Source organism: Carlito syrichta, unplaced genomic scaffold, assembly GCF_000164805.1.
Source record: "Carlito syrichta isolate Samal-C Ts95f unplaced genomic scaffold, Tarsius_syrichta-2.0.1 Scaffold130373, whole genome shotgun sequence".
Classification (NCBI taxonomy): domain Eukaryota; kingdom Metazoa; phylum Chordata; class Mammalia; order Primates; family Tarsiidae; genus Carlito; species Carlito syrichta.
The window spans coordinates 317,279-332,762 of NW_007074469.1; the positions used below are offsets into that span (position 1 = coordinate 317,279).

General features: G+C 45.1%; 1 protein-coding gene across 2 annotated transcripts in view; it reads right to left on the reverse strand.

The window, feature by feature from the left end:
• MTCL1 (microtubule crosslinking factor 1) overlaps nucleotides 1-15,478 on the reverse strand; it is a 132,035-nt gene extending 116,557 nt beyond the window's left edge. For both annotated transcript variants that reach the window (XM_021707995.1, XM_021707994.1), the window contains exons 1-3: nucleotides 15,350-15,478; nucleotides 4,736-4,960; nucleotides 2,403-2,561 (exon numbers count right to left, since the gene is read on the reverse strand). In XM_021707995.1, the coding sequence (XP_021563670.1) occupies nucleotides 2,403-2,561; nucleotides 4,736-4,960; nucleotides 15,350-15,385 (420 nt within the window). In that variant the 5' untranslated portion in view covers nucleotides 15,386-15,478. The remainder of the gene's footprint in view (nucleotides 1-2,402; nucleotides 2,562-4,735; nucleotides 4,961-15,349) is intronic.
• Between the last annotated feature and the right edge of the window lie 6 nt (nucleotides 15,479-15,484).

Here is a 15,484-nt window from a genome sequence, read left to right on the forward strand (position 1 = left end):
TATAACATAAAAAACGTATTAATTGACTGTTTACATTATCAGCAAACAGGGATTGCTCAATTATGTTATCCATCAGGCTTCCAGTCAACAGCAGTCAACTATTGTCCCTGACAATAGTTAGCAGATCTAACCAGTAGGCTATTAGGAGGTTTTTTGTTGTTGCTGTTGCTGTTGCTGTTTTTAGTCAGAATCTCACTGTCACCCAGGCTGGAGTGCAGTGGCCACCGCAGCCTCGACCTGCTGGGCTCAAGCAGTCCTTCTACCTCAGCCTTCCAAGTAGCTGGAACTACATGTACACGCCACCAAGCCCGGCTAATTTTTTTATTTATTGTAGAGACAAGGTCACGCCAAGTTGCCCAGGCTAGTTCGAACCTCTGGACGCAGGCAATTCTCTCATCTCCGCCTCCCAAAGTGCTGGGATTACAGGTATGAGCCACTGCACCTGGCAGAAGTTACAGTTTTTAGGAAGTCAAGTTACATGCATATTTACTTTTTCTTTCTCTCTCTCTTTTTTTTTTTTTAGATAGGATCTTGCTAAATTGCACAGGCTGGTGAACTCCTGGGTGAAAGCAATCCTCCTGCTTCAGTCTCCCAAATAGCTAGGACAGCAGGCCTTTGTCACTGTACCCAGCTATATGCAGATTTTTTACTGCACTGGGGGTCAGCACCCCTAATCCCTGTGTTGCTCAAGATTCAAATGTAAATGGTTTTCTATACCCACAAGGTCAGGTTCAAAGGAAATCATTACTGCCAACCTTTGAGCAAAGGTAGTCCAGAGGAAAAGGGGGGGGAGTCATATACCAGCAATTGTAATCTCAGAGGCAAAAGATCCTCAATTAAAGGACAAATTCCTCAAGTCCTAGGGGCAAATGCAAGTGTAAATTAAGAGGCCAGGCCACCCATGGTGAAATCCAGTCCTCAGAATGTAACCTCTTGGGAGACACCGTACAAGCAAGCGCCGATCACCACAGCTCTATGCTGTCCCCCACTTCATTCATTCCCTCACCAGCCATGTGCTGGCACCATTACAGGCACAGAGGCCCACAATAAACCAGACGACAAAATCCTTTCCCTGACCCTCGGAACTCACATTCCAGAGGGTCATCAGTGAAGGAGAAGATGGGTGAACGACAAAGAAAACACACAGCATTGTCAGGTAAGTGGTCACAATATACAAATAACTTCCATAATATGTCAGAGGAGAAGGTGAACAGGGCTGGCCAGGGTGAAGAGGGGGACAACTTTCATCGAGTGTCATGGGGTGGGGAATGCTGAATAAACCTCAGCAAAGACCTGAAAGGGATAAAGGGGTGAGCTGCAGGCAGTGTGAGCACCTGGAGAAAGAACCTTCTGGCCACTCTGGCCAAGGGCAAGCGTAGAAAGAGCAGGGAGGATGAGGTGGCTGTGGGCTGAGGGAGGGGGCTGAGGGAGGGGGGCAACGAGAGGAACTTTGTTGTCATCTGTTTGCTTTGCTATCCATGTACCAGACTGAACAGTAGGCACCTTGAGAGCAAGGCCTGTACTGCATGAGCCTAACTTCATCCTCAGGGCCTGAAATGACATGGTGGCAGTTGGGCAGTCGGATGGATGGGGTGAATCAAGAGACTTCTCCAAAGAAAAAAGGAGCTGCTAGCAGGTACAGGTAACATGCCAGCTTTAACCATCATCTTAAAGCCTTTGAAATGGTTTTTAATTTCTTCGATATTGATGATATTTTCAAAGAAGATATCAGTTTTAATCTTATAATGGAAAGCAATAGCAAAACAGTATTTGCATTGCTGTATGCAAATGAAATATATATATATATAATATATGTATTCATTTTCTAGACCACTTTGCCCGAACAATTCCTAAATTTAAAAAGTCTGTATTTAGATAATACTGGCTACAAAATACATATAGGTAGCACACATTCATTATCTATTTACACAGCTTTAATAGACAATCATAACATACTTTCCAGCTCATTGGAGAAGACTCTTGAGGAAAAAGCTACCGCTTAATTCTGTATTCTAATAATAATAGGTCCCATTTGGACATATTGAAGGAATTAATGATCAGCTCATCTGAGTGGAAATTATAAAAAATAGCGATAGATCAGGGCTCAACAAGACTTTTCTGTAAAGGGCCAAATAGTAAATATGTTAGGCTTTACAACTAATGCACAGTATTCATTCCATAGTTTTCTTTGCTATTGCGGGGGACTATTTTGATGGGGTTTTTTGTTTGTTTGTTCACAATGGCAGGGAAAAAAAAATGTAAAAAACATTCTTAGCTCTCAAGCCAAACACAAGGGACATGGTTTGCCAATCCCAGTTTTAGACCACAAAGAAGGGGACATTTGGAGTTCCAAGTTCCTCCCCACTAAACCCAAGGGGGACATGCCTGTATTTCTGGGTTACCTCCTTCAGTCTCTCCAGCTCATTCTGGAGGGTCTGTTTGGATATTTCCACTTCGATCATCTGCTGTCGGAGAGTTTCGTTTTCATCTTCAGCTTTAGCGCGCTTTTCCTCCACCGTCTCAAGTTCATGGTGCAATCTGACAGATACATCTTTGGCTACCTGCATCGACCCACAGAGATGACTGTCAGGATATGAGGCCTTTTGTGTACAGACAACGTTCAGACATTGTCAGAGGCCAGATCATTATGTAATATGATATTATGCCAAATAGCAAAGACCCTGGCAATATTTAGCAGATTTTCTTTTTTTGAGTCAGAGTCTCACTCTGTCGCCCAGGCTGGAGTGCTGTGGCACACACTCACGGCGACCCCAGCATCAACCTGCTGGGCTTCCGTGATCCTTCCGCCTCAACCTTCCAAGGAGCTGGAACTACAGGTGCGCTACCATGCCTGGCTCATTTTTTATTTATTGTAGAGACAAGGCCTCGCCAAGTTGCCCAGGCTAGTCTCAAACTCACGGGCTCAGGCAATCCACTCACTTCGGCCTCCCAAAGTGCTGGGAATACAGGCTGAGCCACCAAGCCTGGCCAGCAGATTTATTTTTAAAGGAGGGTATTAGTAAAATGAAATGAAATTAATAAAAGGAACAATATGGCCGGGCTCAGTGGCTCAGCCTGTGATCCCGCGCTTTGGGAGACCGAGGTGAGTGGATTGCCTGAGCCCACGGGTTCGAGACCCGCCTGGGCAACTTGGCAAGACCTCATCTACAATAAATCAAAAAAATTAGCTGGGCATGGTAGCGCGCGCCTGTAGTTCCAGCTACTTGGAAGGCTGAGGCGGAAGGATCGCCGAGCCCAGCAGGTCGAGGCTGTGGTGGCTGGGAGTGGCCACTGCACTCCAGTCTGTGTGACAGAGTGAGACTTCAACTCAAAAAAAAGGAACAATATGAGGGAGAAGATAGTTTAACTTGATTTGAAAAGCCCCTTTGGGTACCCCTAACTCCTTCCTAGAATACCATCAAGAATGCCAGTCATCCACAGACACGCTCATTTAAGTAAGAAATTAAAAACACTGATAATAAACATTTCTGTTCCCTACAGTAATACTGAACCTGCCTCCCAAAAAAATAAAATAATTCTGTATGCAGTAGTTGTAATCCAGTTTTAAATTGTCTACTGTGGCTCTGGTGTGGTAAAATGTCTAAATGTTCAAAGCAGTTAAACATTTTTACTTCCAAAAAGCAAATGAGGAAAGAGACTCTGTAAGAGAAATATAAATCACCCTTTATCACAATGAATGACATTCTGTTAGTTGTTTACAGCTGGTAGAATTACAAAGATTCGTTTCCTGTTGTCATACTGAAAGGCTAGATGAGATTTCCCAAGTACTCCTGTAATAAGGAGGACGTTATGCATAATTTATCTAGATAAATGATTTGATAAGCAGGTCATGAGAGAAGCTTTGCTGCTCACAGAAACAGCAAATGGTATAAAGTCTGGGATTTCTTCACCTCATCTCACTTCTATCACTGATTCTCAAAGATACTTTAGACAATTAGTTATGATCCTTTTTCTTCAGTCAAATTATCACTACACAAATCTCACTTGGGAATTTTGTGTTTTCTACATCCTAGAAACCTAAATAACAACAGAAACATTTGGCGATATGGTTAACTTTTTAAAAGTAGTCCTTTTCTAAACTGATAATCAATAGATTTGTTTGCAAAAAGATTTCAGGCTGGGCACAGTGGCTCATGCCTATAATCTCAGCACTTTGGGAGGCCAAGGCAGGAGGACTGCTTGAGCCCAGGAGTTTGAGACCCCAGCTCTACAAAAATAAAAATAAAAATTAGCTAGGTGTGGTGGCACAGGCCCATAGTCCCAGCTACTCGGGAGGCTGAGGCAGGAGGACAGGTTGAGTCCAAGAACTGGAGACTGTGGTAAGCCATGATCGTGCCATTGCACTGCAGCTTCAGCGACAGAGTAAGATCCCAACTCAAAAAAAATTTTTTTTCAGATCTTTCAAAGTTTCTGTACAATTTGTATTCAACGGTCAGACTGGCAGGCGTTAATTCTTTAATACTGTAGATGCAGTACTATGATGTATTTAAGTTCGTAATATGACAGATTTAAATCATAGGTTGTCAAAGTCATACAACTACATATATTCTATAAGCCATAAAGTAAATCAAGACTGTTTATGCTGAATCTATTGAGACTGAAATAAGCAGGAAAAGAACACAAGACACCTGCGGGGTCTCGAGTTAGACTCAGTTGGCAACCGGGTTCAAACAGTCTTCTGGGTATGCCTGTACCCCCGAGCACTCACGCTCACCTTCAAGTCCTGTTCCAGGCTCCGGATCAGCTCACCGTCCACCTGACCCGTCTCAGCCACTTTCAGGCTTTTCTGCTCAGCTTTCCGGAGACGGTACTGCAGGATTCGGCAGTTTTTATTAGCGCGGTCCAGCTCCCGCCGAAGTTCCTGCAGCTGGTAAACATCTTCCTCTAAGTAACTGTCTCTCATCTCTTCCATCTCAGCACGGAGTTCATCTAACTCATCCTATGCAAACCAGACAGAGCAGACTTATGAGCCACGGACATCAAAGCAAGATGGTGTCTCTCCTCCAGCCCCACTCCTCAATACTGAATGTTAATTACCTGGCAGGTAATTAACGTTATCCATCAGCTCAGGGCCACACCTGTGTAACATGGCAAAGGGGCCTTGAAACATTCTCACATGGATGCCTGTTCAAATCTTATGGATCCACAAACTAAAAACCAACCTGGATTATTTGTGCAGACCTCAGAACGTATCGCACTCACACCAGTTCCTTACATAATCATAAATAAAATCAACTCTGCAGATAATTAAGCCTTTAGATTCAAACATTGACCTAAACCTGTACCTCCAAGGCACAACCTAGGCATTAAGATGAATCAGACAGGCTAGGCTCCGTGGCTCTACCTGTAATCCCAGCACTTTGGAAGGCCTAGGCATGTGAATTGCCTGAGTCCGCGGGTTCGAGACCAGCCTGAGCAACTTGACCTCATCTCTACAATAAATCAAAAATTAGCTGGGAGTGTCAGCACATGCCTATAGTTCCAGCTCCTTGAAAGGCTGAGGTGGAAGGATCACTGGAGCCCAACAGGTCAATCCTGGGGTGGCCCTGAGTGTGCCACTATACTCCAGCCTGGGCGACAGAGTGAGACTCCAATAAAAAAAAAAAAATGTATCAGACAATCCCTGCCTTTGAAAGAACAGAAACTTCAGTGGGATAATCACTATTAATGGCCCTGGAATTAGAACATGTCTGCAAATGTCCAGGAAATCCTGTTCCACAACACAAATCTCAGCATTGACTAAACAACTACCTAGAAATAAAGCACTTTCCATTTGTTCAAATATACATTGGGTCTGTTTCCCTCATTTCCTTGTCCTTTATTTCTCACACCTCCATTCTTTGCTGTCCCCTTGAAACTCTGAATTCAGAAGACCCAAAGAGTCACCCCTGGTCCTTCTCCTCCCCGTCCCTCCCACAGCCAATCCATCAGCAGTGCTCAGCTCGGTGGCCCACTTTCTCCAGGCCTGGCACTGGCACTCTGATCCAAGCCTCCATCCCAGGGAGGAACGGAGCTGCAAGCAGATGTCAGTACAGACAGAAGGGCGCCTGCAGACTCCCAGCTCCATAATCCTCCTAAGGTCCATTCCCTGCCCAGCAGAATGATCCTTTTACAATGTAGATCACAGCTACTCAAACCCTCCAGGGACTACCTTTCTTTCAGTCCCCCAGGGCCTCCAGGCCACACCCCCTGCAGCCTACTGCTGGTCTCACGCTGAGACAGGCTCATTCGGGCTTCCTGGCCTCACCTGCTATTCCCCCTCCGGAAAATGCATCCCCTCCCCCACAGGTCTTTGCAGAGTTCATTCCATGACCAAGATTTGGAAGCCACCAAGGCCTTCCCCACTCCCCCTCCGTCAGCAACCCAGTCTCTAGTCTCTTGCTCGCTCTACTGTTCCATCTCTGATCACCATCTCAAGTTATCTGTGTCTTTTCCTATTTATTGTCTGTAACCTACACTAAAAACAGCTTCAGAAGGGAGAAGGTTTGTCTGCAAGGCATACATTAAGTATTATCAAAGATTTTTTTTTTTTTTTTTTGAGTTGGAGTCTCACTCTGTCACCCAGACTGGAGTGGAGTGGCACACTCCGGGCCACCACAGCCTCGACCTGCTGGGCTCTGGCGATTCTTCCGCTTCAGCCTTCCAAGTAGCCGGAACTACAGGCACGCATTACCACGTCCAGCTAATTTCTGATTTATTGTAGAGACGAGGTCTCACCAAGTTGGCCGGGTGGGTCCCGAACCCGCGGGCTCAGGCAATCCACTGGTCTCGGCCTCCCAAAGTGCTGGAATTGATTACAGGCTGAGCCACCGAGCCCAACCATAAAAGATTTTTAAAAAGGAATATTTGGGAAGAGGGAGATTTTTTTAAAATCCTAGGGATTTCTCTGATTCGTTTGATAATTGAGTTTCAATGCCTCCAACATAGAATGCACTCAGTCGTTCCCATTTTTTTATTCAGTTAATATTGAGGCTCAAGAAAAGAACTCTCCCAAACTTGGACACCCTAAATTGTCAGTTCTTGATATTCAGTTTGATATACAATCTTGCTATTCAGTTTGTTCCTGGATTCTCACCACTCTCACTAATCCGGCCTTTGTTCTTAAAACCAGGGATTTACTAACAACAGAGGACAAGAGTGTCTCAACATCAGAGTCTCAGGTAGACAAAAAAATTGAACAGAAGTAAATCTAAAGATGAATTTATCCTAGATAAGATTATGAGTGAGAAGTACAACAAATAAATTGGGAATCCTTGTGGGAAAACATGGGTTGGCATAAAATGGGGTGAAGACAATTCTCCAGTCAACACCAACTGTATACAGTGGTCTATAGGAAGAGCACATTTCCCCACCCAGCTCAGGTTCCCTCTGCATACTCTCCTAATCAAGAGAATGAGCTACTCAACTGGCCATGACTCAAGTGAGCCTAATTCAATGGACTACCAAGGAGAACAGATTTAAAGAAAGCTTCACCAACTTCCAGTCGTCAAATGAAGAAAATGCTTTTCTTCTCAGCTTCTAAGTGTTCTTACAGAATTTCTATACCAACGGTGAAAATGACATTTAAAATACAAGATGTTCTAGGCAGGGCTCAGTGGCTCATGCCCGTAATCCCAGCACTTTGAAGGCTGAGGCAGAAGGATCGCTAGAGGCCAGGAGTCCAAGACTAGCCTGGGCAACAGAGCAAGACCCTAAATTTCTAAAAAAATAAAAAGTATTAGCCAGGCATGGTGGTACATACCTGTAGTCCTAGCTACTTGGGAAGGCTGAGGCAAGAGGATCGCTTGAGCCCAGGAGTTACAGTAAGCTATGACTGTACCACAGTACTCCAGCCTGAATGACAGAGCAAGACCCTCTCTAAAAATTGTGTGTGTGTGTGTGTGTGTGTGTGTGTGTGTGTGTATGGATGGATGTATGTGTATGGTGGACAGAGGTGGAACATCTACTCTGTTCATGTATATGTACATACACACACACATATGATGCTCTAATGTGTCTATAAAGAAAAATTAGTCTAAAGTTTGAAAGTGTTGTGATGTATAACCAAGTTCCATTTCTTTTTTCCTTCATGGAGATTGATCCCTTTACATTTTGTTCCTGGCAGAAAACTTTGCTGGGATGGGAAGTTCTTGGATCGAGCATAAAAGTTGGTCAGTTGAACACACATGAACAGAGCAGGCAGTTTAGGCTCTTCAGAGAACAGAGCTCTCTTAGGGAGGTGCTTGCCGACCTTCAGCAAAGAGGAGGTTGTCCCCGATGCCTGATCCCAACACCAAGGTTTTGCTGACACTCCATAGGTGCTGTGCCCCTGGCTGATGCCATGTGGAGGAGGTCAAGTGCAGACTGGAAGCTTTAAAGTGGGCCTTGTAGTTGTTATTCTTTTGAGAGAAAGTAGAAAGTTAGTCCTGAATCTTCAAAAGTCAAGATCAAGTTTCCCTAACATTCCATCCATGAATCTAATGGATCAGACTTTGAGAAAGAGCCTAATCTCAACACTTGTTCCTGATTACAGTTACAAGGTAATTGTTTCATTGGGTTATTAATAAGAAATAGTCCAATACAAGCAAGAATTACAAAATGCATAACACTCAATCAATACAAGCACATGTGTACCTGGCCATTCTGTTCATGAAAAGAATTATTTGCAGCCAGGCTCTGTGGCTCAGTCTGTAATCCCGTGCCTTGGGAGGCCAAGGTGAGTGGACTGCCTGAGCCCACGGGTTCAAGACCTGCCTGGGCAACTTGGCAAGACCTCATCTCTACAATAAACCAAAAAATTAGCTGGGCATGGTAACGTGCACCTGTAGTTCCAGTTACTTGGAAGGCTGAGATAGAAGGATCGCCAGAACCCAGCAGGTCGAGGCTGTGGTGGCTGGGAGCGGCCACTGCACTCCAGTCTGGGTGACAGAGTGAACTTCCAACTCAAAAAAAAAAAGAAAGTGTTTGTCATCTTTTAGGCTGGGCTCGGAGGCTCAGTGTGTAATCCCAGCACTTTGGGAGGCCGAGGTGAGTGAATTGCCTGAGCCTAAAGGTTTGAGACCCCCCTGGGCAACTTGGTGAGACCTCATCTCTACAATAAATCAAAAAAAATTAGCGAAAGGATCACTGGAGCCCAGCAGGTAGAGGCTGCAGTGGCCGGGAGCGGCAACTGCACTCCAGCCTGGGTGACAGAGTGAGACTCCAACTCAAAAAAAAAAAAAAAAAATTATTTGTGATTGCTTTTCCTTCCAAAAAGCTTGCCTACAAAAGCCAAAGTCATTAATGCCTGGAATCATCTGTAATTCAGACAAAAGCTTTTAAAATGCGATAAAGCCATAAGTAGAGGTACAATACAGCTTCCAGGAATAAAAATATCTCCAATTTTCAGACTGCAACAGGAAGACCCTCATCCACACTAATATTAAATGCTGCATCATTATACAGACATGTAAACAACCATTACAGGCTGCAAAAATTGTTTAAGGGCTGAATGAACCCACACCTCCACATCATCGAGCAGGCCAGATGTAAACAGCCAATTCTTTAGGCATAAATAATCACCAATATTAGTTGCACCGAAAAGAAAATTATGGAGATCATAATTGCATGTATTTAAATCATTGCTTTTATAACTCATATTTTATCTAAATTTATAGAACTGAAGACATCATTTACTAAGTACTTTACCCTCCTTATTGCCTTACATTAACACTGTCAGGAACATATTACCCCCATTTTATGTACCAAGAAACCAAGACACTAGTTATACACATCTAAAGCCTCACATCCAGTAAACTGAAGCCAGGCTACAAACTCTAGCTGTCTGTTTCCAAGTACACACTTCCAGTAAATACCTGGACAAATGAAACAATAACAGACTTTCAACTGTACTTTTAAAAGCCCATTACCACTGCAAACCAATAAAAGCAGCCTAACATTTAGAGCTGGACAATTGTCAATGCACAAGAATATCCATTAGGGCAACTGGTTCTCAGGAAAACACTGCAATGTGCAGCAAAGATATTAATACTCTCGTTTTTAAAATGAGGAAATTGAGATTCTAAAAGTTTTAATGGCTTCCTGCCACTGGTCTGTTGCAGAGATAGGACCAAGACCAGTGTTTCAACTCTTTCCAGAGAGCCCAGAAAAAAAGCAATTTTCAGGTTCAGTGAAACGAAGTTACAATAGAAGCAAATTATAAACCTTGTAAGCTGGTAGTAGCCATCTGAAAAGCAAAAACTATGATTATTCGAATTAGGGTCATGATGGATAGTGATTTTCAAACCAACATTACATTAATTTTCTGATGGCATGCTCCACTTTAGAAAATAGTGTACTGCAGAAACTTAAAGATGTCTGCCATTTAAATGTTCAAGAAAACCAAATCAAGCAGAATATGTAATGTTTCAGGCAGGCATATTTAGTCAGAGTAAATATAAGTGGAAAACTACTGTTGTCTTTTTAGACACAGAACATAATAAGAAAAAAAACTGTCCTCAGTCAACGATTCTATATTGAATTGACATCAGGCATACTTAAATGTTAGATAATTATCTCATTGAAAAGCAAATCTAGTTTTAATCAAATATCTTTTATATAAAGTGAAATCTTGAAGTAGTGTGAAGCTATCTGACAACTTCCCTTTGCCTACAGATGACAAATCAAGCCTCATTATAGATGTCAAATTAGAGGAATAATGAGGTGCCATGTGTACACCAGAGAAAGCCAAGATTAAAATTAAATGTGTAAATTACAACCTCTAAGAGTATAGTTTTATCCATAAATATATAATAAAAACCAAATCCATGGTCTCAGTATAAATGATGAAAGCTCTCGATCATACTGGCAACTATATTCAAACCTTAATCTCTTTTAAACCACCCCAAATCACTAACTATTTCTATTTTAAGAAATCTTCTTTAAATGGACCCAACATGGAAAGGAGGAGCAGTCTTCTGGTTACTGTTGCAATAAGTCCATCTTCTGGGAGTTGCAGACAGAAATTATTGTCTTTTGTAATATACGAATAATCCACTTCATTTCCCTCCGGACAATGAAAATGTTCCCTGAGAGTCCCAACTGAGGCTAAGGAGGTGCAGGGTTGCTCGAGGGCTGCTCTTGTGGTTTTTGCCAGGTGGTAGTCCAGCCAGCAGCTGCTGCTAGCTTGCCACCTAAAATGATTACAGCCGCTCTTTCATGGGATGAATAAAGAATGGGTGCGGGCCGGGCTCGGTGACTCAGCCTGTAATCCCAGCACTTTGGGAGGCAGAGGCGAGTGGATTGCCGGAGTCCGAGGGTTCAAGACCCACCTGGGCTTGGTGAGACCTCATCTCTATGATAAATCAAAAATTAGCCGGGCGTGGTAGCGCACGTCTGTAGTTCCAGCTCCTTGGAAGGCTGAGGCGGAAGGATCACCGGAGCCCAGCAGGTCGAGGTTGCGGTGGCCAGGAACGTGCCACTGCCCTCCAGTTTGGGTGACAGAGTGAGACTCCAACTCAAAAAAAAAAAAAAGAATGGGTGTGGAAAGCGGGATATCGGGAGAGAATAGGGAATGCTGTCCATGTCAGCCTTTCCAAAGGAAAAAGAGGCAGGAGAAGGAAGGAGGTGCAGTTTCCCCCTTCCAGGACACTGAGCGTCAGGCATGCAGGCAGCCAAATGTCACAAACCAGGTCACCACTCGAAACTTAAAAGACTATCCCCAGTGAGAAACAGGATGAGAAGGTTGGATCAGTGGTGAGACACTGCAACCTATAAAACCAAACCTCGATATTTCCCTTAGGAAATTAGTCCTCTTCAAGAAGCCGATTGTATCTGCCCTTGTAGCTAGCACTGACTTGCTTTCTTCTAACCAAAAATAATTCTTATGAAATAACTGAGAAGCAGAGCAAAAAACAACCACCACAAAAACAACCCTTCCCATCCCCCAACACCCCTCCCCTCCCCCGCAGGATGGTGAGAGGACACTACTTGGGGGCAGGAGAGGGCTGGGTTGTGGATGCTAAAAGCATTCACAAGTGATTAAATCCTCCTGAAAAGCCTGTGGAAACAGAGAACATAATTAATATGTTGACAATGAGCACCTCGGCTTGTCTGATTGTCTCAGAGCACTCGAGCAAAACACAGTCCTGGCAGCCTGGCAGGGAAGAAACACACCAGAATTTTGTTGGAGTCCTCGGCAGTAAGAAAAGTGCCTAGGTTTTAGATGGGAAACAAGCAAAGGCCTCTGGATAACTAAACTCAACCGCTCACCTTAATTTCTGAATATTTCCAAGTATATTTGAGTTCATCAGAGATCAAAGGACAACAAAAGTGCTTTTCTGTCTGTGTTTTCATGCATAAAGCAGCTACCTGGATTGAGTCACCTTGCATTTTTCACCTAGTCACCCTGATGCCCTTTGATGAGGTGGAGAGGGGACAGGAGGCAGTCAGGGACAGTCCAATTCACACCACACACAGCACAGCAGAAGGCGTGCACTTCTCTGTTGACAGTTGCTATTTCTAAAAATACAGCTGTCTGGCCCCGAATCAAAAGAATTCCACTTCAATTTCCTGATCAATAAGACATCCTGCTATGGTTTTCTTGGCCTTATTTTTCTGCTCAGTTAGACTCTGGTCATTCTAGCTCAGAAACTGTGACAGTCTTGTATAGCAATGGTGACAGCACTTACTCTCAATCTTCCAGAACATATCAACGTAAAATTTGTGGGCCAAGTCTCTTCTTGTTAGATAACATCTGAATAGATGGATGTTATATCTAATCATGAGAGTTCTGTGCAGCATTCCCTAAGAAAGCAGCAAGTCAAGGATATACTTTCATCTGCCCTCGTAAAAAAGTTCACTGGACCAGGTGTGGTGGCTCACGCTTATAATCCCAGCACTTAAAGAGACCGAGGTGGGAGATCACTTGAGCCAGGAGGTTGAGACTGCGGTGAGCTACGATCCAAGCCATTGCACTCTACTCAGCCTGGGTCACAGAGCAAGACTCTGACTCAAAAAAAAATAGGGGGAAGTTCTGATTTATAACAGGTATACTCTAAACACCATGTGTAAAGGCATGACTACTACCTCTACCCGTGAGGTCACTGCTGCTCTGCACCCAAGTCCACAGAAATCCTTGTATTTCTTTCCGGAATTACGCCACTGTAATTTAAGCTATTGAGTGACCAGGCATGTACATCCCACACATATACGCAAGCATTCTGGTTTGTTAGCCTTCTTCAGACCTGCTCCACCCCATTCTCTCTCCTGCTGTCAGAGGAAGGCCTGAGAGCAGACTCGGGTGTAGTGAGGGGACGGAGGTGACATCTTCTCCACAAGAAATGGCAACTGAACATTTCCCACAAATTAAATGGTGGGATTCATACGCCCATCCATACACAAACTAGTGGAGAGGTGTTCTCATGGCCTTTTCACCTGAAAAGAAAGCAGAGGTCTCCTCAAAAAACTGAGCGCTGGGAACATCTTGCGCTAATAAAACAATGCTGAAGCAGTGTACTCTCAGAAAAGCAGCCTTGCTGGAAACTGGGATGCAGCCTCGCGCAGCAAAAAGGGCATAGGCTCTGGGACAGGGAAAATAGATGCTGCTAGTAAGCCGCACAGCCTGAGACAAGTCACTGAAGTTGTTTTGGTTCTCAGCATCCCTGTCCATAAAATGGGAGTAATGATATCACAGCAGCAATAACACCCCCTTGTTGTGATGATCCACTGAAACGTCAAACATACTAGATCAGATCCCAGGGCCAAACGTTCACCAAGAATCTAACAATGTGAAAAGATAAAGCAAACAAGCAGTCACCCAAGAATGAACTTTGAAATGATGCCGGACTGCCCGCCCTAAAGTCAAAGATGCAGTGAGAAACAGTTCTTTAAAGAAACTCAGTTCTGTGTTGGCACAGCATTTGGATAAACACCATTCAATCAGAAACCCTGCCGGACAGGGATTATGTTTAGAACTCAGGCTACAAAAACAACAAGATTACTTTTCTCACCCTCAGGGAGTTTACATTTGTTGAGGATTTACAAAAGTGCTGCTTTCATGATAGAACTAAACACAACATAGTTGCTCTTTCTCTTCAACGCCTTTGAATTTCACTCTGCTATTACATAAGCATAGGTGACAAAAGCAAATGTACTGTTAGCAACATCTGGCTCCAGTACCAATCTGCTCTCTTCTATCCCCTCACTTTCTCTGCCTCACGGTTACCTCCTTGCACAAGATAAAAACCACTACCTGGCTCAGCTGGTCAGAGCAGCTCCTGATAAGAGGTTTAGGTTTAGGCCAACCCAGCAGTTAATGTGCTCTGATTGCAGTCTGAACTGCACACTTCACCACCATTCACCCTACAAGCTCAGTCCTCTGTCCCACTGCCCAAAATCTGGGCCTCAACTAGGTAGGTTCATCAGTTGCTAAGAAAACAGCTCAAATCACACAACCCACTTGAAAAAGCAAGGCCACCCTGCTGGCTTGGGCGGATATTCATTAAGATCTTCACAAAAACAGGAATACATTTGTACCACTGGTATTATTTACTAACCTGAGGATTACAATAAGTTAATCACTATAACCTTCCTTTATTTCTCTCAAGTCACCCAGATTGTCTTGACACCCCTCACCCACCCCCCACCCCCAGCATCCTGTACCCTCTGCTCTACAGTGCCAGCCCTCTTCCACGGAGAAAAGATGTCAGACGAAGCACTCCAATGCCAACAAGACTAAGAGGCCCCTGCCAGCAGGCCCTGCCGGAAAACACTCGGAGACGGTGCGGCAGAGGCTGCGAATCCTTAGAAAGTGCTGGCGTGGCCACGCCTGACACTCGCGGACACTTGCAGCGGACCAGCAGGAGGAACACGGCTGTCCCTCTACCCACACCACACTCAAGGGACTCCTCCTGGACTTAAGGTTTATCCCCGAAAACGGCAGGGTACCCGGTGCCTGTGCGGTCGGGGCCAGAGTCACCGAGGGGCCGCAGCTCTTCCTGAAATTGCAGGAGAATTGGCGGCGCGTCGACAGCCCCCCCCCACACACACATCCTGCACGTGGCCGGTCAAGGCTCCCGAGCTACGGACAACCTGTCCCACAGGTGAGCAGCACGTGCCCAGCGCGGAGGGGGAGCCGACGCCTCCAAATTACGGCCACCTCGCCCCCAGCAGGTCAACCAGAGTAAAAGGCAGGACACGAGGCACGAGAAGCCAAGCGGGCTGAGAACCGGCGGAGACCCACAGGTCTTGCTGCTCCTTCCAGAAGTTCGGGATCAAGTTCCCAACGCCCGAGGCGTGCGAGCCAGGACGACGGCGGGAGGAGGCGGAGGGTCGCGCCCGCACCAGGCCCGGCGCCGAGCCGGCAGCTCACCTTGAGATAGTCGTTCTCCGAGCGCAGCTCCTCCATCTCCCGCAGCAGCTCCTCTTCCTCCGCCACCTGCACGAGCCGGGGATGCTCGCCGGGGCCGGCGTCCTTGAGGGGCCCGGGGCCCGGGCGCTCGGGCGG